General features: G+C 28.3%; 3 protein-coding genes and 1 non-coding gene across 7 annotated transcripts; 1 reads left to right on the plus strand and 3 right to left on the minus strand.

Annotated features, from left to right (window-relative positions):
- Positions 1 to 966: 966 nt before the first annotated feature.
- Bm6565 (Uncharacterized protein) lies at positions 967 to 10,253 on the plus strand (the record flags this gene model as incomplete). Of its 4 annotated transcripts, none has more annotated exons than XM_043073214.1 (10): positions 967 to 1,040; positions 2,887 to 3,434; positions 3,807 to 4,057; positions 4,717 to 4,830; positions 5,131 to 5,357; positions 5,472 to 5,792; positions 6,198 to 6,287; positions 7,299 to 7,387; positions 9,798 to 10,021; positions 10,233 to 10,253. In XM_043073214.1, the coding sequence occupies 10 exons, from the start codon at positions 967 to 969 to the stop codon at positions 10,251 to 10,253; spliced, it is 1,959 nt and encodes a 652-aa protein (XP_042929148.1). The 4 variants fall into 4 exon arrangements, with proteins under 4 accessions (XP_042929148.1, XP_042929147.1, XP_042929146.1 ...); XM_043073213.1 differs by having other exon boundaries at positions 5,481 to 5,792; XM_043073212.1 differs by having other exon boundaries at positions 3,921 to 4,057.
- Positions 10,254 to 12,260: 2,007 nt separating this feature from the next.
- On the minus strand, positions 12,261 to 14,396 carry Bm1219 (Uncharacterized protein; the record flags this gene model as incomplete). The annotated part of the gene is made up of 5 exons (XM_043073215.1): positions 12,261 to 12,452; positions 12,824 to 13,007; positions 13,377 to 13,468; positions 14,044 to 14,126; positions 14,312 to 14,396. The coding sequence occupies 5 exons, from the start codon at positions 14,394 to 14,396 to the stop codon at positions 12,261 to 12,263; spliced, it is 636 nt and encodes a 211-aa protein (XP_042929149.1).
- Bm15572 lies at positions 13,951 to 14,081 on the minus strand. The gene has a single exon (XR_006227957.1). It is a non-coding gene; the product is annotated as an Unclassified non-coding RNA Bm15572 (non-coding RNA).
- A 2,261-nt stretch (positions 14,397 to 16,657) lies between the features above and the next one.
- Bm1833 (cysteine-rich protein 1, putative) lies at positions 16,658 to 18,501 on the minus strand (the record flags this gene model as incomplete). The annotated part of the gene is made up of 3 exons (XM_001891881.2): positions 16,658 to 16,777; positions 17,945 to 18,045; positions 18,462 to 18,501. 3 exons carry the CDS (start codon positions 18,499 to 18,501, stop codon positions 16,658 to 16,660), a joined length of 261 nt encoding a protein of 86 aa, XP_001891916.1.
- Positions 18,502 to 23,645: the final 5,144 nt, after the last annotated feature.

Here is a 23,645-nt window from a genome sequence, read left to right on the forward strand (position 1 = left end):
CAAACTTTCTCTTCTATCGCTCAGCTAGAGGCAATAACTTATTACTGATTTATGACAGTCATTCGAAAATGATTGAAAATCAAACATTTATTTATTAAATAATTTCACAAAACGTATTAAATTGAAGACAGATGACGAACGTTTCAGAGTTTAAAAAAATTCAGCCTTAAAAAAACCTTTAAAATACTTTATTTAGCAATGAATTATGATTAAAACAAATATTAAATTAAATATTAAACCATTGCCGAATTTTATTCTATGCATACATATATAGTTCAAACCCTAAAATTTAGAAATTTATTTCTTGAGCTCAATAAAATCTAACGTTTAAAATAGAAATGAAACGAAACGACAATAATAAAAAATCAAGTAATGCTTTTTTAAAAAAAAAAAAAAAAGTTAAATAATCCTCATAGCATATTTGAAAATTTACATTTTTTTTCAAACAAAAATAGATAATAGAAAAATTTTTAGCAATACTTCCATTTCCTCTCTCTCTTTCTCTCTCCTCCTTCTCCCTCTCTCTTTCTGTCTTTTATGATATATTAGTGGTATTAATTTTGATAGCATATCTTCTCACTATATAGCAATATAAATGCATGATATTTTTGTAAAAATAAAGCAAAATATTAAAAAACTCGAAAAAAAAAAATACAATAAAAACAATAACAATAATATTTGGGTTTAAAATTTTTACTTTCAAATCCTCACAAAAGCTATTTTTAATCATTGAAGGAACACGAAAGAAAAAAGTGAAAAAAACTTAGTTATTAGATAAGTTGCTTCATCCTTTCCTTCCTTTATTCATTTATTCATTCCTTCCTTCCTTCCTCGTTATTTTCCTCCACCTCCTCTCTCTATCATATGCATTACAATACATTTTAATGCTTGTGCTGTTCATTTAACAGTGTAATGAACTTCAAACAGCTGTCAACATTTTTACAGATTTCCTTCACAAACTTCAAAATGCTTAGCTGCCTTCTAGCTGCTTTTTATCAATTCGCACTATTCTTCTTCTATTTCTTCTATTTCCTTTTCAAGTAAGCTAAATCATTTCTTTCCTTTTTTCCTCTTTCTTTTTTTAACCCACTTTTATCCCTCTCCTCTCTCCCGACCATTTTCCCGCTCCTCTCTTCCTTTTCATTCATTCGACTTATGTGGAATTTTCAATTCCTCCTTTTTATTTTCCTTTCATTTTTTTTCTTTTTTTTTTTTTGCTTTTCCAGTGCTAAATTGCACTTAATGATTTTGCTAGAGGTTTAGCTAAATTTTACATGATATTAATCTTTGATATTTCTTATTGTATGATTAGTAATTAACATGTTAAAGTAAACAAAAATTAATTAGCATATTGTGGTAAATAACATGCTAATTAGCTGTTAATTTGCAGTTAGATATTGCAAGTTTGTAAAGTATTTTGATCGCACTGCTTATGAAAGAAGTTTCAAATCAAATTGTTTTTTTTTTTTAAAGATAGCAAAATATTTGCTCCCTATATTGATAATAACAATAATAAAAGTAATAATAGTACTGTATTATCATTATTTATTATTATTATTATTATTATTGTTAACTGATTGTCAATTATTATCAAATTATTATATATAGTTAATCAGGTTCATATATATTATTAGCAGTTTAATTACTACCGTAAAATGTTTTTTAATAAAATAATTTAAAAAAAGCTGTCAATATCATCATAAAATCTAATAATTTGACTTTACTTAATAGGAAAAATTGACGCATCTCAAATGTTAAATAATATAATTGATATAGCATAAATTAAATTGAATGAAACAAATTGGATTGAATACATCTTAAAATCGTACTAATATACTATATACCGTGTGATATATTTTCAATTAGCATTTACTATTAATTGAAAGAAAATTAGAAATTTAATAAACTTATAGAAAGGAGCATTAAACGATCTTTTCACAAGTTAATAAAGTTAGTTTGTAGCAATTGAAAACAAAAAAATAAAGCAATTAGATATTTTATATCTTTCAGTTGAATTGTCCTTTTCCAGTTGGCTAGACAAATTACATAAATGTAATAAATTTTCTTTCATAAATTATAATGGAAATGAGAAAAAAAAGTTTGCCACAATTATTTCACTTCAAAAAAAAAAAAAAAAAAAAAAAAAAAAAGGAAAAGGAAAAACAAATTACGTCTCATTCACGGATCAATCGTTTGAAAAAAAAAAAGTGCGTCTCTCACTTATTTTTCCATTGTGAAAAAAAAATTTTTTTTTTTTTAATTATATTAGAGTGTTTTCAAATTTTCTTAGCCTTTTTTTTTTTCATAATTAAAAATGTATTACAAAAATTACTGAAGAAAATTTCAAAGCAAAAATATATTTTTTAAAATTCCAAAATAATTTTTTTTTTTTTGTTTTAATTACTGTCAGTTTTAATTAAATAAGCATAAATATTATGGGAAAATAATATTATCGATTGTTAATTGAAATTTTCGATTAGTCGAAATTTCCCAATTATCTTTTTTGCTTTTAACCTTATCATGAAGTAAAATTGATACTAATGCGCTGGAACATTACAAAGGTCAATTTTCAAGACTTCAGGTGATCGATCATCTTAGAGCATATCATAGAAAGCAAAATAACAATAACGGGAAGATTTTCCACTTTTTTCTTTTCCTTTTGAACAAAATTATCAGAATACGAAATGATGAAAAAAAAAAAAAACACATTAATTTAAAAAAAAACAAATAAAAACTTGCTAGATGACTATTTTTAAATATAGTTTAAAGTGTGAAGAAGTTATATAGATTAATTATTAAATGATCTTTAATTTTGCAAAATTATTTTAATTTGAATTAGTTATTTTTTTAGGAAAAGAAATATATAATTCTATAATTATGTTATAGAGGGAAACCGGAATGGCAGAAAATAGGACAAACTGAACGTTGTACAACGAACAATTGCTGCTTGCACAATCCGAAAGTGCAAACGGATGCATCCATTAGTTCGAAGCCAACTGAAAATATGCAAACCACTAATGAACAACAGACTAATTTTATCAAAACAGGAGTTATTTGGAGAGAAAATAAGCAAACAACATCATCAACAACAACAACAACAACGTCAAAATTTCAAAATTTTCAAAAAATGAATTCATATCAACAGCTAAGCGAACAATATGCCAATAAAATGGCACGAACGTTTCAAAATTTATACAGCGCTTTTTACTGTTTCCTGAAATATATTGGTACTATTGTAGTGCATTTCATCATATGGCTTTATTCGATTATTTACGAATGGCTTATTAGCTCAGGAAGTTCAACAATAATTTCTGGAACTTCAACAGGAAACATTCCAAATCAGATACAAATACAAAAAACGACTATTGAAAAAGTTCAAGAAAATTTACAACAACAAAATGAGCAGCAACAACAACAACATTCTTCCGCAACGGGTACTTTTATTAAATTTTGTCATATTTCATTTCAAATTTTAAATTACGTTCCTCAAAAATCTTTTTTATTAGAATCCAAAAAAAAAAAAAACGTAAATTAAAAAAGATATCTTTTCTGTAAATTTCAATGAGAATATTTATTGTGAAATAGAAATGGAAGAAAAAAAAAAATTCAGATTTCTTTAAAATTATAAATGATTTATGTAAAATTTCGAATTTTTGATAGGAAAAAAAAAGAAGGAAGGTGTTTCTGTATAACTTTCAAAAGATTTTAACTTTTTAAACGATACAATAGTTGTAAAGTTTTAATTCAAGATTGCTTTGTCAAGAAATTTTTTTCTCGGAAAGAAGTGAAAAATTTTTATTTTTCAGATGCTAACATAACTTTCCAGAGATGGCCATCAGTTGACCAACCAGTTATTCAACCGGTAGAATTTTATTCTAGGAAGCAAATTTATACAAGTGATTTTAACTGGCCTACTTTAGAAGATTCAAATGTTGCTGTTACAACACTATCATCACCACCACCGCCACCACCACCACCATCAACGCCTTCTATTTCTTTTCCATTACCAATTTTTAAAACAGAAACATCAACAACAAGTACAAAAAATGGCGAAAAAGTTTGTCCTTCACCACTACAATATTATCATCACTTTTATTTTATGTATAAAACTTAAGTATTTGAATAATATCAGTTTAGACAATTTAACAAAGCATAGAAAAATATGTTTAAGTCGAAGATATAGCTTTAAACATTACTCAAAACTTTTCCAATTATGGATTAAAGTGTTACATTATTTAATCTGAAAATTATAAGTTAGCGAGAGGATAATAATGATCAAACACTATTAAAGTATGATACAACAGTGCTATAGAAGTTTTAACAAAGTTAAAAATTTACAAAATTCTATTCCCAGCATAAGGTCAAACTATTCAGATTACATTATGATCAATCGGTTTTTTATATCGTAAAAACTCCAATTATCTGAGAGTAGAGAATGTGATAAGAAATATGTTCTATGCAAAATAATCTTTAGACTTTAAATTTTTGTTTCCAATCTTATCTTTAGGCTGTGAAGTTTCCATAATTAAGCAGAATGATTTAATTGTTTGGTTCATAAATTTGAATACCTCTACTAAATTGATTTTACGATGATTGAAAGCTATTTTTTTTTTTTAATTTTAAAAATTTTTATAAATTTTTTAGGATATATGGTTACAAATATTAAATTGCACATTATTAAATGTATAACAAATCACCTAGCAAAAAAAGTTACAGGTACCACCAAAAGGTGGTGTTGCTGTTTTACCACTCGATATTATGGCTGAAGCTCATGCTCGAGTTAAAGAACGTGAGCAAAAATTAATTGAACAAAAAGCTGAATCACATGAGGTACGCTTATGCGTATTAAATTTACGCATTTCTTTGAAAAAAAAAAGTGATTCCGATGAAATTAAAACCTTAAACAAAAAATGAAATTCATCTTAAATTACGCCCAAAATCTAATTCATCTCATTTCAACTTCCTTTTTTTTTTCCTTTTAATTAATTGAATCCGAATTTCTTATTCATTTATTACTCATATTATGGACAAATTTTTAAAATTGAATAATAACAATTTATTATCACTTATGATTTCAAGAAAGATGATCATTTGTTAAGGAATTATCACATATAATGAATGTGTTTCTAGAATAATGAAATGAATAACGATTGGACAGTGACAAGTAGAAGGTTTATACCTGCTCAATGGAAAATGCCAGTAACGAAAGTTGACGAGAAATCAATGATCGAAAATAAAGAAAGTGAAGATGGTGAAATAATAAGATCAACAAGGAGGAACATTGTTTCAAGGATAAGTCGACCAACCGATCAGGATGCTCAATTTATCTTTCGTGCACCAACACATCAAAATGTTACGTACGTGTCAGTTTATTATTGATAAATTTCGAGTACATAACTTCATACTATGAAAAAATTTCAAAATAATATGAATTGTATGGTAAATAATTATTTAATGTGGCTCTATTATAGGAATTTTAGATCAAATCGATTAACAGATGGTAATTTTTTGATGGGTCGAAGTGTTTTTTCACCAATACGTGAAGCGGAAGAAATGCGTGATAGAGTAAATCGACGAATGACAGAGACTCCTTCAGAAAGTTTTTTTAGCTCACGCTTAAATACACCTTTGGATGATTTTTCTATGACATCACGTATAAATACGCCATTTGAAGTAGCACTAGATTCACAAATGGATTCTTCTTCACGTTATCCAACGAGTCGTTCACGTTCACAATCTCGGATTCATAATGTCATCTCACCTCCACCTACCAACCAAATGCATTCTCCAAGGTAATTGTACAATTAATTATTAATTATTTATGTAACAAAAAAAAAAAAGAGAGAGAGAGAAAAAACGAATTTAAATTACCTTTGTGTTTATTTCGGATGTGTCAATAAGTTCACTAAGCTTTGAAAAGTTTTCAAGATAGTATTTTTAAATCCCGTTATTTCTAATATTTCATCAATATAATTTTTGCTATATTTCTGCAACATATTTCGTTCAAAGTATGAATATTTTTAGCTATTCACTTTCACAACATCCTTAGCCGGCCTAAAAGTAAAAACATTTTACTAAGTATACTTAATTAAAAAAAAAAAAAAAAACATCCTAGTAATTGAATGTGGATTTATGTCTTGAAATATGCTAATTCAATTTTAAATCTTATTATTTGTACTTCTTCATAAATTCTATAGAAGAGATGAAACTGGAATAAATATGCTGAGACAGCGTTCCAGAACCGTGGAACCCCGATTAGCAGAAGGTACCGTAAAAACTCTTACCAGGTAAACATTTTATTTTTTGTTGAATTATTGAAAAATTATACACTGATAATGACGTAAATTTTATTGTTGAGAGAAAAAAAAAAAGCTTATTTGAATGTGTTAAAAAAGGTACTGAAATCAATTTCTTCTTATTAAAAGTTATTTAAGTAAATTGAAATATAATTTGGAATATATTCTTAATAAAATACTTGAAGATTTTCCTCGTATTTCTAAATTAACGAAAAATTAGTAAAATGTGAAATAAAATGTAAGGCAATTTTGATAAAACAAAAAAGCTGTCACTGCTATTAAAATTTTTTTTTTCAAAAAGAAATAAAGTTATATAATCAAAAAAATAAAATGCTGTAAAAGATTTTAAATACCTATCTTGTCGTCTGTAGAAAAAAGAAAATTAAAATATTGGAAATTTGAATTTAAAAAAAAAACGGAAGTATTACATAAATGCAAATGTCAATTTATAAACAATTTAAACTCATATTGAAGTTGAATTTTTTAGCAACGAAACTGAAATTGATTTTCGATAATATAAAAGAGGAATTTTTATTTCTTCCAAAAAGAAGGAAAAAATAATTTTTTGTTGATATCATAAGTTTAAATTAAAAATTTCATATTTGCTTATATATGCTATCGTAATGACTCATAGACACGTCAGGCTTATCAAGGATAAGGAAATAATGACTAGCCTTTTGCTTTTTTTTTTTGTGTTTCCGTATGCATTTGTGGTTTTAAGAAGAGGAAAAAAAGTTACGATTCAAAAATTCAATTAAAATTTCTTTTCATTTCATTAAATTGAAGAGAAAAAAAAAAAAAAGACTGAAAAATTTGTACATTTACGTAAGAATTTCTTTAAATTGTCAATTTAATATTTTAAAAAAAAAATTTTTTTTCCTTTTCGTTATTCAAAAAAAAAAAAATTGAAGTGCTAATGTTTTTGGCTATAGAAATATTAAGCTTAGCAACTTTTATAAAATTTTAATTTAGAATAAATTAGTGAGAAGTGGTTAATTTTAGACAATGGCCACCTGAAAGTAATGCAAGTGGTGTATTTGTAGCTAAAGATAATTGGAATATTATTCCAACTGAAATCGTTTCGTGTCGCAGTAAGTATTTTCTTAAAACATATTTTACATTATCATTCTATTGTCAAATATTTTGCATTTGTTATAAATTTCAAATTAGACAAAAGTGAAAAAATAAGCGGAAAAAAAAAGCAAGCAAACTAATGTTTGAAATTATGACATTTTATAGTAAAATAGTTGACATTTAAAAATTTTCTCATCAGATATTAATTTTTAATTTGATTTGTACATTCAAAAAAAAAAAAAGAAGAAAACAAGAAAAATCTTATTTTTAAACTTTTTTTTGAATATTTCACTAATGGTAATTGATAAAATTAATTAAAATATTAATTGAATTAATAGAATTATAGTAAAATTATTGATTGCTGAAAAATTTTTTATATTCAAAATTGTGTCGAGGAGCATTTTTCCAAAAATATATTAGCTATATGTTACCTATACGAGAATGAAGACTGAAAGTAAATTGTATCTTTGTATTTAAAAAAAAAAAAAATATTTTTAAGTTAATAACTAAATTAACACAAACATAATTTTATAACTTCATCCATTTCTTTCTCTCTTTTTTTCAATTAAATATAAATTGAATTGATAATTTCATACATCTTTTCATTTTTGCTTCTTTTCAGTTATTGAATTATATGTTTTATCATTTCTAAGAAAACCGAAAATGAATATTTCAAGCGTATTTTTAACATTTTTTTTTTCTCACTGATAAATTTCCCTTTAGTTTGATCAATGAAATATTCAAGATGTTCTCACTTCCATCTATTTCTTTTATTTTACTTTTCACTTCCACTTATTCCAGCTAAGAAGAGTAAGCTAATATTTTCAGGAAAAAAAAAAGCCTTCTTTTCTTTTGCTCGAATTGCTTTAGAAAAAAAAAAATTTACATCTACATCACTACTCATTGATAAATTTTTCTATGAACATAAACACACACGCATACGTACACGCACACACGCACACGTATACGTACATGTTTCTAAATATTTAATAATTTTTTTAACAAAGTATTTAATTAATATTCTGAATCAACTATTACAAACTAATATAATTGTTGACGTCATAAAATGAAATGCAAGAAGATTAGAAAAAAAAAAACTTTTTTCCACATCCTTTTTTTTTTCGTCTCATTTCTATTTTCATATAATTTTAGCAAATTCATTTAAATTATTTAAAGTAACTGAATAAACGAAATATAATGCAATATTCCAAAAAAGTGTTTCAATGCATTCAATGAGGAAAAAAAAGTGCAAAAAAAAAAAAATGTAAAATTCACAAATATTGGAATAATAATCTTTTGTTAATAATATTTGCAATTTTCATACATTTATTTTTTAAAATTATTATAAAAGTGAGAAACTGTGTTGCAGTAAATTATTTAGAATAATGTAAAATGGAGAATTGATTTATTTTAAAATATTTATTAGCAATAAAATAGTGTAACTTTCTTTTTTTTTTTACTCTAGTTAATTAATTATATGTTTGATCCATTTTTTTTTTAAAAAATAATACCACTAATCCCTTTTTAATTTTTTTTTTCTTTAAAAAAAAATAAAATTATGCAACAAGTGTATTCATTTATTCTCCTTTGTTTGCTTTTCTTTTTATTTTTTCCAACTAAACAATTCATTATTTGCTGATAGCATGCATAGCTGTAATTAGTATGCTTATAGTTGAAGATAAATGATGAAAGATAATAAATTAAGGTCTAAATGAAATTAATCGTTATAAAATATAAAATACTACTGATTAGTATTAATTGAATTAATACTAATTAATTAGAGTATTAATGGATAAATATTGTATTGAAGATTAATAATTAAAATATCGACAATAGTCCTTTTTTTTTTTTTTTTTTTTAATTCCTTTAATTAAAATGAAACAATATGATTAAAGATATTAAAAAAAAAAAAAAAAATTTTTTTTTAAAATCTTATCACTTAGTTTATTGTTTAAGATTTAAATGGGATTTTCTTTTTTTCTTTTTCTTTCTTTTAAATCTAACAATAACAATAGAAATAAATGTAAAAGTAAACAATAGGATGAAGTAAAACAAACAGGAAACAAAGAGGGAAGAAAAAAATTAGGAATAACACTACATGTTTCCGTTATGATTTATTGGATTAACTATTTTAAGATTTAATAGAGAGTATGATAGAAAGGAAACCCTAAGCTAAGAATCAATTAAGTAATTCATTTCGCTCACTTCCGCTTATTACTGCTGTCGTTACCATCGTTACCGATGACAACAATACAATCAAACCAAAGAATATTTAAAATAGCAAGTGAAATGAAGAGAAACCAAAATTCCATAGCATCATTATTTATCCATAACTTTTTTTTTTTTTCTTTTATTTCGTTTAACGTCATATTATTATTATTATTATTTATCAGTGAAAAAATTGTTGTTGAAATGGTATTGTTAAAGGAGTAATGGAAAGAAGTGTGACAGATAAGTGGACAACACGTGATGAAAAAGGTGATATTATGGATGAATGGTCAATGAAAAGTTGGAAAGGTGAAAATGATGGATTAAGACGTCGTGATAATGGTACTGGTGAAACATGGCATCGTAAAGTAGAGATATCAGCAGATGGAAAAGCATCATTTGTTGATAACAGGCGCTTTTATACACGTGATTATGTTGTTGAGGTATAGTTAGCGCATTAGTCAATAGCAAACTGATAATATATTAGATAATCACAATTGAAATATTATTTTTTGGATGCAATTATTAGATTCATTTTTTCCGTAAACGTGAAACTAGAAGAAATTAATCAAAGATTGAATTCTTTGAATTATTCCAGTTAATAAAAAAAAATTATGAAAAATTTTGTGAAATTTAATTTCATTGTTTTTTCAGAGTGAAACTCGCAATGCATAAGTGTTAGCCACAATGTTCACCTCGAAATCTTCGTTTGAATTTGAAAAAAAAAAAAAAAAAAAATTGTGTTTTTTTATTTTTTACTTAGATGAACTACTGAAGAATTGTGAAACAAAAATTGAAAAACTAAAGTTATAACAGAAATAAAATAGAAAGAAAAACCTATAGAAAATGATAATTTCATCATCATTGCTTCATTGGAATTCATTTGAAATTATATTTATGAATGAAAAAAAATCCCAAATTTTCCTTTAAATTTTAAATCATTAATGAAGAGAAATACAATTCTTCATCTCAATAACATGTCTTCTTTGTTTTCAGTTCTTGTTGTTTATATTTACTGAATAATAATGTGCCATTATTATTCCCAACATCATTTTAATTTTGTGTGCAAAATTTCGTGCCATTATTCTTTTTTTTAACCTACTTTTTTTTTTGCATAAAATAAACGTCAAATATTAAGTTACACTGGGTTGTTTTTTCTTTTTTTTTTTATTTCGCAAAAGAGATACTATATGATTCGTATGTAATATCACACATATTGTTTATATTATGCTGAATGAAAAGAAAATAAAATAGAAAAAAAATTTATCTAGTGAAAACATAATTTTTCTTTTACATTTCGAAAAAAAAAAAAGAGGAAACTTTCAAAAAGATTTGAAAAATATTTCAACAATTCCAATTTAGCGTTAAAAAGCGTTTCATAAAATTAGAAATTCGCATATTTTACAAGGATTGACTGTATGTTTTAGTTTATGCTATAATTTCTGTGATTGACACTTCAATATGTCAGGACGCGACAGTATATACTACGTCAAGTGTGTATTAAACTATCAACATTATCACGTAGATCACGGGAGAATCACGTACGATTGTTTAATGTGCAATTGTTGCACATCGAAATGAAGCACTAGATCTTGGTTGGACTCTTCAAGTACTTTTTTCCAAGTATTCTCATTTCAGTTTGCTGTTGAAAAGATACAATTCTTATCTAACCTTTTGCATAACACATTTCATGCATTCTCCTAAAAATTCTGAACTTAGCGTTGTAATCTCCATTTTTCATTCACATATAAAAGGTCACTAAAATTGAATTAATAGGGGATGTAAAGTAAACTGTTATTTACCTTGGAAGCCAAAAAAAGAAAGATAATGGATAGCATGGAAACGTTAAGCGCGTAAACTGAACATTACAAAAAACATTTATTTAAAACACTTTATTTACAGGTAAAACATTTCATTGAAAACACTTTATTTACAGATAAAACATTTCATTTAAAACACTTTATTTACAGAAAAACCTTTTACCCTTATTTTCGTAAATGTTTTTTAAAGAAAGGGAAATAATAAAAATGAGGGATGAGGTAGAACTCAGAATCCAAGCGATGGATGACAGAGAATGAAATTAACTTCGCAAACAAGGAATAAAATAAGAGACGAAAAATGCAACAAAGTTCATAAAGAACAGCTTAAATAAATTAAAAGATAACCTTATTAAAGAACAGTTACGGAGAAGTCGTAAAGTGGCGAGAAAACGAAATGGAGAATATTTTGATGAATCAAGAATAAAATCTAATCATTTATGATTTAAACAGTTAACATGTACGCCCACAAACAAGAAACATCTACATTCGAGACTGGGAACAATCCCTTTTTATTGTGTAAAATATCTTGAAAAGGACACTTAATGAACCCATTTGAAATAATTTTTTAATAATGAAAATATTTGCAAAAGAAAGCTCTAAAGACTTTATCCCTAATGATATCTCCGACGTCGAAAACTCAAATAACTATTATACCCTCACGATAAGTCTCTCAGATTCTCAACTTACATAATTCTTTATTCTTGCAGCTGAGCAGTAAAGTATTTTAATAACCCTTATATAAATGAAGTTTGTACGTGCCAAAGAAGAGCTGACGACTCGCTCTCGATAACGAATTTTACTGATAGAAACGGTGGTGATATCTGCGCCGCATGGAGTAGTTATGGAGATGAAAAATGTAATTCTATTTGAAAAATCTGAGGTTTCTTTTTGATACCGGTTTGTGACCCGTCATACCGTTGTATTGATGGGTGAAATTCCAGCATGAAACACAATAGTAGAGGAAACAAGGAAGATAAGGGCACAAGTAAACACCGGCAGCTTCGTAACAAATCTCACACAACATTCGATCGAGCATGTATGGTCTCAGTTCCAGCTAAAAGTTGCATTTGTTGAAAAATTTGAGTATACTGTTGAATGTTTTTGTATTGCTAAATATTTCAACGTGAAGCGAAAATGGATGTGATTATATTTTTGAAAGCTTGAAGGTGGAACATATCTTTGGAAACTTTATCATTGACAATTTTAGCAGTGAATAAATCGAATGGAATAAAATAAGCCTTTCAGGAAACCTCGTGCATAATGAAGGTATACTAGAAAGCGTTGAATAGTCAGATAAAGTTGCTTAGAATGGAAACTTTCTTCATTACTTCCAAAACTGATTTCAGCTAATGCCTAATATATGTCGATAAAAAAAGTACAAAACCTGTGCAAATTTGAAGATTTTTCCTTTCAAGAAAAACTTACTATGACTTTTCGACCATCAGTTATGGTTAATGTAAAGTAACGAAAAGCAAGAGCTAAAAGGTACGCTTCACGACTCGCGAAAACCAATCGTCCCGATCCTTTTGGAGAGTACCGATAAGCAAGTGGTACACAAACAAGCAGAGTACAACTCGAACCACTCAAATACCAGGGTCTCACTTTGCACCTATTATTATCATACATTATTAAAGAAAAAAACTGTCAATATCTTCAACCTATCTCTTGATTAATTATGAGCAACTTACTTTAGCTTCATCTAGAAAAGTTAAAAATTTGAAATTGTTTAGCTGTGCAACCTAAACTTCAAGAGTAACACTTCTAAAATAGCGAACACTTGATCTATCAATTTTTTGGCAAAATAATTTATACTTCCCCAACAATATTGTTCCATTAAACGAAAGTGCAAAATTATACATTTTCCATTTTAATCTCAACAAATCAAAGACACAATAAAATTTATGATAATTCCTTTTGTACAATAAAACCATTATCACGCTACCACGAGAATTTAGGGAAATCTTCAAATAAGCCATACTTTTGCAATAATACTATTAATGCAGCGTGGAACAATTTCATTCTTGATCCGACTATTCTTGACCATCGTCGTCTAACGATATACTGTTGTTTCTTATGTTCGCATTAATAAGCCAAATAAAAAAAATACTGTTTGAGAAAAGCCATATTCTAGTTCGTTTATCAGAAGATGTGTTATTGAAGAAACACCATGGTCCCCAGCACCGATAAAAATTGAAGACAAATCTTCGCTTGTTTGATCATGCTATCATGAATTCTCATTCTAATCTCCTTGCTGTTGCAGTTGAAATCATATAACAGTTTGGTGAAATACTAATTTAAAGACTAAAAGTGCCAAGAGATACATGACAAATCATCCTATCATATTTCATTAATTGCATAACACTTGCAATCTGCAAATAATGGGTATAAAATCCTGCTCACTATCACTTTTCCTTGGAATTTAGGCGACATCGAACAGTGTTGATATATACAGCAAGGCACATTATTGTGTCTCATTTCTTTTAGCAACAAACTATAATGATAAGAAAAAGTGATCTAAAGCAGCTGCTTGAAGCATATATTCAATTGGATTACTGTCGATAAAAGGATCGTGATACAGTAGGGTACAAAGCGTATCAAACTTTTAGCTGCCAAATTAGCAAAAATGTTCTATATACTAAACTAACCATTTTGACCAGTACGTCACCGTTCTTCATATCGATAAACAATTTTCCTTGCTTTATATCACTCGCATAAATAAGTCGACGAACTGCATGCTTATTTTTGAATATGATAAACGCATATCCTGCAATATTTGTTCCGAAATTTGTCCACCAGTTTCTTCTGTTTATGCCTTTTATGCATCATTTTTTTAACGGCAGAAGAAAACTTATAAATATTCAACAGAACTGATTTAGATAATCTTATCTATACAACAGCTTTATCATATATTACAAAAACGATATAACGAATAAACTGTTTCGTGGAGCCGCGACGTTACAGCAATTACGATGTGGTCAATCAACGAAGTTAGGGCCATACCGATTACATCTGGAAATTCAGTGAATATTCATTAAAATTGGAGTGTATTAAACAAACAAAAGAATTTGGCTGTTTTATAAAACAATAAAAAAAGACAAAATCGGCAGAACCCTTTGCCTGGATCAACATCGTAAGGGAGATCACCGATGAACACTTTTGTAGAATAGACGGGAAATTACCAGGCCGTATTTTGCGTCAGCTGAAAGTTGAAGTCATCATCGTCAGATACAGATGTTTCTAAATTAGTAAAGGCTCATGAAGTATTAAAGACGGAAGCAAAAATATTTTAAATTGTCACAGCCATATGAAGAATCAAAATTTACATTAACATCTGCTGCCTATATTATTTAGTTTTACTTTTGTATTACTTTTCCTTTGTTTAAATTTTCAGTAAGAGTGGTGATGTACTTAAATATGGCTGGTTCTCTATCAAGGCAATTATTCTGGAATGAGAATCGAAATGTGCTTGAAAGCAATTTAAGAACCCTGAGGTTTTGATGATTTTGCAGTAAATTCTCACTTTTAAGCTGAAGTTCTTCTAAAGAAAAATTTTGCGATATTGTTCTGGAGATTCGCACTTTTTTTCATGAAATTTGTTTTTTGAAAATAAAAGGGATAAATTTCATTTGCTGATTATCGGAATTAATCAAGCGGTAATATACCACTCATTTCGGTGCCTAGGTATAATCCAAGTAGTGATCCTTCAGCTACAAAATTTTTATTATCATCATATATCCATAATGTTATCCAAATTAGATATATGAAAGCTTTATCAATCTTTAACTTGCATCTTATTGAAAACATATACTTCTCTTTTTCTGTTTTGAAGTTTAGTTATCACTTCCAAACAACCAATTAATTAAAAAAAGTACCCAGTTCAGATGTTTTGTCTTGTTTATTCATTATAAAAGTTATTGTGTAGAGGAACGCTTGGCGTAGATGAAGAGATAAGTAAATATTCTAAACATAATAAAAATTAAGTGCTATTGTTGAGAACTGAGAAACACTGGACAAAAAAAAAAAAACACTCAAATAACATCATATGTTACTTAATAAATTCCAATCTAACACAATGCAACATAAACGCAGTGAATCCCAGATAATTCAAACTCACCAAATGTACTGATTCATCAATCAGTCAACTAAACCAGTTAACCAAGCGATCAATCTCATTAACCAATTAAGCGATCAACCAACCACTCACCAACGATCAACCAAAGCGAACAACCAATCAACCGAAGCGAACAACCGAATCAACCAATCAATCAACTATTTAGCAACCGTTCAATTACGAATTAATGAATGACTATTACATTCTCTCCCAAATGTTCCTCAAACAACAGGGAAAAGATACCAGAAATCCCAGAGCAGCAGGACTATTCGTAATTTGCACGCAGTATTGATGTTATCCTTACGCTTATAGAACGTGCCAAGTTATACAAATACGTGCAACTTTTGAAAAGACATTTCCTTCCATTGAATATGGTATATATTGATTGGATGATAGCTTCTTCCTTCCTCGTCTGTTAGACGTAGGTTACGTTTCCTCGTGGCATATGTGAGCTAATCTCTTTCGAGATTCAAAACTGGCACTTTTCTGACTTGATTTGATTTAAAAAATTGGAATCATCTGGTCTGATTCAAAAAAACTTTTAGCTAATATACTTCACTTCTCATTTTTGTTTGTTGTAAATGTATAAAAAAAAAAGATCCATTTCACCGCCGGTAGAATTTTATTTAACACCATCATGATCAAAGCTACCGTGTGGCACAGAAACAATACAGTAAAATACCGGAAAAATTCTTTTCATTAACCACAAAGGTTAAACATTTATAACTGTCTAATATATCGATTTAAAAATGAAACCGTTATTTCACAAGTGCATAAGAGTTAAATGGAATGGGCAAGAAAAGAAAAGACCCGATAATAAGATTATTCTGCTCGTTTTCTCTTTTTTAGGAATTTGTCCAGAGTGGATAATCCAGGAAATCCTCGCTCAGGTCAATTTACAAGAATTAAAAATAAATTTTAAAAGGATTAAAAATAAATTTTACATAGAACAAGAAAAGCTGAGAAATGAAGGAGAGGAATAGATAGATGATTTGAGTTAAATTATTGTGAATTTTTAACAAGATAATCATAAAAACATTCTTTCATTTCATACAGGATCAGCAACAACACCGTACATTATATTTAACACTACGATTTTAATATTGTTGAGAAGTATTTGTAAATTTCTTGAAGAAATTTTTTTGAAATCAATTTGCTTTTCCCGTCAAACCATTGTGGAATGTGTGAGACTCCGAACCACCATGTCCATAACCTTTCGGTCCAAAAAGTGCTCCGTAACAGTGGTTGCAATATGGCTTCCCTTGGCGCTAAAAAAAAGCAACAAAGATTTTATAACCATATAATGCCAAAGTTATTTTATTAAAGAATCAAGTATAACAACCTTTCAACTATCTAACGATGATCTCTGTTTGACTACATTTTTTGGATGAATGAATGGAATAAATAGACAATTTTTTAAAATTTCTCAAATACAGTTCGAACCAATTTTAAAAATCCGCTTTTATGGGGTAATTTCCCCTTTTATTCCATCTAAATCGCTACTTTTCATCCTAATACTATATTATTTACAACCTATTTTGGGCATTCATTTCAACTCTTTCCTAACCATATTTCCTAAATTTCTGATACTGTCTTCTTCCTCGCCTTTATACTTCAGTTGTTCATCACTGTAACGAACACCTAACACTAATGTTTCCCCTTTCCATCAACAGTTCAATCAATAGAAATGTAATTCAAACCCATCACTTCCTATTTCTGTTAAAATAAACTCTGCGATTCTTCCTAATTAATAACTTTCAAGTACCAATCAAAACCGTTAAAAATCTTCAAGGCATCAAATAGCAAAGCGATAAAAATTAAAAAAATAAAATTAAATAGATTTACTGTGGTTAATAACTATACGATCAAAAATGAAAATGCGTTTGAAATTATTCCACATTTCAGGGTATCACAAGAACATTTGCCGTAAGATGTAGGAAGAGATTTTTTTTGTACCACAATAATGGACAGGGCCATTTATCAGAAGAACTACCCCAATTAATGATAATTGGAATCGCATTAAGTCGAATCAAGTCATGCCTAAATTTAATTCTTATGTGACAATTAAGATCTTTTCCTTAGCCAAAAAAGAATATTTAGAGTCGAATCATAATAAGAATTAACGAACTAATAAAAGGAGTGTAACAAAAGTGTGAAATAAAGCACCTCAGTTATAGAATTTCAAAAATGAGCAGTTACGGAGCTAATTATAGTGTTCTTAACAAAAGTAAATATAGAAATGTGACGAACAAAATAAGGCAAACATAAATAAAAAATGTTCAAAGCCTTTCTGAATTTTCATGCAGTGTAGGCATATCTAACAAATTTTCAAAAAATAGAAACATAAGAAAATGAAACTTGAAAGAGAAAAAGGAACAGAGGAAAGTTCTGAAAAAGGAAGAAGAATTTGAAAAGAATTATTTGTATTGATATACCTCGGAATGATTACCAGCTGTTAGAGTCTTTCGGCAATTCTCATTTTCACAGCGCAAACACGGGCGATGCCAATCTTTTCCAATCGACGAGACACGCTCAGCTAAAACGAGTCAACTTTCTTTTTTTTTTTTTTTTACCTCAAATATGTTGAAACATAAAATTGAATAACCAGATTTAATCCTGAATTAAATACTGTTGTTCTCTAATATGACTTAAAATTATAAACAATTCTAGGCGTACTATTATTGCAAATTTGAACATTAATATGATTTGTCTGATAAAAAGATTTGCTCAGAATAAATTAACTATAAAAGAAAACCAAAAAAAAATCGATAGAAGGAAAATGCTCATCGTTCACGTAATAAATTTCTATCATAAAAAAAAAAAAAGTACAAACACAGAAAAGTCATCAAATTAAAAAGATTGTATAATTTGATAAATAATATAATAATAAATGAATCTAATCAAGTCAACATTAAACAAATTAACAAACATAAAAGACAAGCATAATCTTACCGAAGTATACAGGTTTATTGCAGCCTGGACAATTCGGCATTTCCAAACGTTTTAATCCAAAATACTCTTATAGACTCTCTGAAAATTCACGCTAATTACATCAATTTTAATAAATCAATCAAACCTAACAAAACAAAGAAATACGTGCAATCTTAAACATAACCGAAGAAAAAGTCATCGGATACTAAGGATACGAACATTATTAAAATGACTGTGTTGAAAAAGGCAACTGACAAAAGAAGAAGAAGGAGAGGGAGAGGAAGAGGAAATTGGATATGAGAAGAATAAAAAAAAAAAGAAAGTATGTGTGGGAAAGTCAAGAGAAAAAAAAAGCGAAAGGCAATTCAATCAATGAAAATCAGAAGTACGGAGGATTCATTTTGAATTCGAATTTTTTGTTACAGGAAGAAAACAAATAAAGGAAAATTTTTCAATTATCTTTTTTCATAAAAAAATAATCTTCCATTCTCTGAAGGAATATATACATATATTTCGAAGAATTATTATTAAACAGAAAACAACGAGAAAAGTCCCTTTTTCTTTTGCAGAATAAGCATAGAAGAATTGTTCATTGATAAGATAAAATGAAGAGAGATAATGAAAGGAACGATATAAATTTAGTGGGAATTTGATGAGTGGAAATAAAATGAAATTGAAATGAACGGCAACGACAAACATCGGATGGTATAGCAATTGGGAAATGGAAATGATAAACGAAAAAGGAAAGGGAAGAGGAACGGAAGAAGGAAGGGAAGAAGGAAGAGAAGGGAGAAAGGGAGGGAAAAGTGGAATAAGGGAAAGTAATAACAGCGGTAGCTTTTCATGGAAGCATCTGATTTCTCATATAAAATAGGATAAAAAAATAGGGAAGAATAAAGTACAGTGGAAAGGAACAGAAGAAGGAAAGAAAAAATAGGATAGAAGAGGAAATAATGAAATTAAAATGGAAGAAGAAAAGAAAACCGGTCAAGCACAGATCACTGTGATGAAATTTAATCTAAAAAACAGGGAAATTCAATTCTTCTCTTCCTGACTGTAAAGAATAGCACAGATGATGACAAAATATAGAAAGATGGATTGACTGGCAAGGAGACAGTGGCGTTGGCGTCAAGTGACAACAACCTCACTGATCACTAATGACAGGTATGACATGCTGTCAACCCACAAATCCATGAATGCTTGTGCACGAATGCACGTCATTATGTTATGAGGTTGTCATGCAATATACGATTTAAACGTGTCAGAAATCAAACAAATGTTACGACGTACGGCAAAACGTGTGCAACAGGACGACTTGGATGCAGCGGAAATTCCCGAGGATTCCTGTTGGCTAATAGTTGAGATATTCAACAGCTAACACAGTACTTTCAATTATTCAAGTATTTCTAAGAATTCTTGAACACATACTAATAGGCGTACATTACATTTGAAGTGATAAATGGCTCACAATAAGTAATAAATGAATCAATAATTGAGTAACTCTCATTTATAGAAGCAAATTAGATAATCCGACTTGTACGGATTGATTACGTGTCGCAATTGACAGATGGACAAGTGCGCTCTATGGATGATGTATATCAGTTGATAACCAAATAAAATAATAGAAATCTCTTCCTTCTCTTTTTTAATTTGATGTAAGTTTCAATAAATGGTTTATCAGACAGAATTAAAAACGACTGCCAAATAAGTGACAAAATATTAATCAATAACTGTGACAAATATTAGTTGGATGATAAAGAAGAATAGTGAGAGTGCTGAATTAAATAACTGTAAAGAGCAGTTAATATATAATACCGGCAACATTCCGGAAAACGGAAAGAGTGAAGATGCAGAAGTATGCGAATTCTCGTAAATGTAATATAATAGCACAGCAAAACTACACTTTCCCATAACTTTACCCTTTACGGGAACAACCACCGTATCCTTTACCCACCGTATTCCGATGAATCAATCGACGCGCCAGATTTCACGTTTCAAAATTCTGAACAGAACGCAGTCATATCGAAGGGATAATTCAGGAAAGAGAAAATAACCTTAGGAAGGAATGAAAACAAAAAGAGTTCGATGAGATAAGTGAAACTGTCAGAAATCCAAAGTATATGAATAATCAATAACTTAGCTAAAATAACAAACCCAGTGGGAGTCAAAGGTCAAGTGAAATGTTCAAAATTTCCGAATTAGTGCAAAGAAGCAATAATCATTAATGATAAGGAAGTTAACCATAAGAAAGACTTCCATCTTCTGGCGCTTACACAGAAAATATGTAATCAATTATGATCATTTCACTGATAATAACCTTTAACTAATCAGTAGATCAACTACTTTGGCGATTGAAAATTTAAGAATAATTAGAATACTAAAGTAAAAATTTTCGGAAATTTACAATTTAGTAATTACAAAAAAATAAATGGCGAAATTTAATTCTTGTTTATTTTTTATTCTCATCTCATCTCAATTTTATTCCTCCCAAATAATTGTCAATAAAAATCAGAACAAGAAAAAAAAAAAAAACAATAATATTTTCCCAACGAATTAAACTTAAATCAGTGAAATAATTATAAGAGCACAATGGAAAAATGTGAAAATAATTAGACTAAAACTCATTTATAATTCATTTCATTTTTGAAAAAATGAACAAAATAATTATGAATGGAAATTTAAGATATATTCGATTTGTGTGTCGCATGCATATAACAAATGTGTCACAAATGAAAAAATGAGCGCTTCTGGTCAAAAAAAAAAGAATGTAAATCGATACCATTACCTGATAAGGAGGAGAAAGGAAGAAAAAGAAGCAAAGCACAATGCCTTCCTCAATTTCCTCCTTTTTTTTTTTTGAAAATTCAATAAACTTTCAATGTTGTTCAAGGAAATGAGGACAAGATGACAACGATAATAATAATAATAATAATAATGACAACGATAATAATAATAATGACAACAATAGCAATAGCACCAACAATAACAGTAAAAATAACAATAACAAACAACAATAAAATATGAATTTTTATCTTCATATACAAAGTTTTTTTTTCTGACAGTCATATTGGTTTTATTGAATTTTTACTGAATTTTAGAATTGAGATTAACTGAAATTCAGTTTTATTGAGAGGTATTATTGAATTTTAGGATTAAAATTAATTGAAATTCATTTGAAACGACGGATATCGAAGTTTTTCTTGGATATTCATTAGATTATAACGGAGATTTCTCATAAAAAATTAGGCATTGAGATAATATTATCGTATAACAGAGAGTAAACAAATTCAGTGCGATATTAAAGTTACGAAAAGTTTGAGGAAAAGGAAGAGAAGAAATATTGAATTGGTGTACAATTAATGGATTACAGGGCTGTAAAAAGCCAATTACATATAATGAAAGTTTGTATGGACTAAAAAAAGTGGAAAGTTATATCCGTATTTCCGGATATGACATTTCAGTCATTCTAAAATTCATTTCCTATCTTTACTCAATGGTAATTTCGATCAATTTTGACCGAATTCTGAATTGCTAAATCATTTATTGAGACCATTCAGGTTAAAGCCGGAAAAGATTGCTATTTGGTGCTGAGATCGAGAAATGTCAAAAGTGAAGGATTTCAGCGGAAACAATTTGAAAGTTATAAGAAAATTTGAAAACTTCTTAAATTTCTATTTGCCAACCTTTTTAAGCTTTGTGCGCTAACAGAAAGACAGGCGGCTTTGTTCCCATTTCACTTCGTTTTACTGAGCGATCAGAAAGAAAGGAATGAATTGAAATTGATTCATTTTTATATTTACTAATCAATTAGGTAACAAACTAAGCAATGCCATTTTTTATTTGAGAGAAATAAATTTGTATGCATAAAATACATTAAGAAGAGAGAGAGAGAGAGAGAGAGGGAGAGAGGAAGAGAAGAAAAGAAGATATGTAATTAGTAAAGGAGAAAGTTTAGGGAAAGAGAAAAGGAAATAAGGAAATTAAAACAGGAAAAATGAAAGAATGAAAGAGGAAACATCTGGAAATATTGTGCCAGGAGGAACCTTTGAGGTGAAAAAAATTTGAAGTTTTCGTTTCCAATTATTCCAAATCGGGCTTATTTTTTTTTTCTTTTTTGAATAGATGCCCGAAGGAGTAAGCTACTTTCACATAATTCAGGCATATGTAATGTCAAACTTATTTATTTAAATCTGGCATATATTTGAAAAATAACGCAGAAGGAGAAAGGATAAGGATGGAAGTGGAGTCAATTCATTTATATTGGTAAGAAGTTAAATCGGTGGGAAGAAAGTAATATAAACCAAAGTAACGATTGGGATTAATTTCATTTGGAGATACCCGGATAAAGGGCAAAATTAAGCTGAACATACCTGAATGGAATAAGTCGAGAAAAAGCGTGATTGTAAGAGATTTGATAAGGGATAAGACAAGTTCAAAATGATATAAGCAAGCATAGCGAGCACGGAAGGAAATGGGTTAACCCGTGGAAGTTTAAGACGTACGTACATGAACGCGACAAGGTTAGGATCTAATGAATAGAAATTTTGGCCAGGTAAAGTATATGCTATCTATGAGAGCAGCAGTCACTCTTCATAAAGTATTCGATTTTTGACAGTTTGGAAATTCCATAGCAGAATTTCTCTATGAATAAACAAATTAATAAATTCTTCAAATGAAACTGTCGAAAACTTGCACGCACTATTTATTATTATCATTGTTATCATCACTGTCATTATTACCATTACTAACACTATTATCGTCACTGTCACCATTGCCATTATTATCGTTATCATCATTATTAGTGCCATTTCTTTATTTTATTATTACTGCTACTAATATTATTATTAAATATTATTATTTATTAACATTATTATCAATATTATCATGAAATGGACGTATTTTTAATAAAATTGATAAGGTAATAATTGATAAGATGTATGCAATTGATGTGCAAGTTATACTGTTGATTACAAAGGAGGTCAACGATCAATTTAAATTAATTTACCAGCAGAAAAGTTGACAAATGAAAGTGATTGCGCGGAAAATAAATTTTAATTTGTCAAATATCACTAATACATACATAAACACATATATATTTATACACATACACATACACACATACATAAGACGGACACACTCAAACATACATTCCCATAGATCAATCATATGGAATTATACACAATGAATCAAAATCAATTTAAAAGG

This window comes from Brugia malayi (assembly GCF_000002995.4).
Source record: "Brugia malayi strain FR3 genome assembly, contig: Bm_v4_ChrX_scaffold_001, whole genome shotgun sequence".
Lineage (NCBI taxonomy): Eukaryota > Metazoa > Nematoda > Chromadorea > Rhabditida > Onchocercidae > Brugia > Brugia malayi.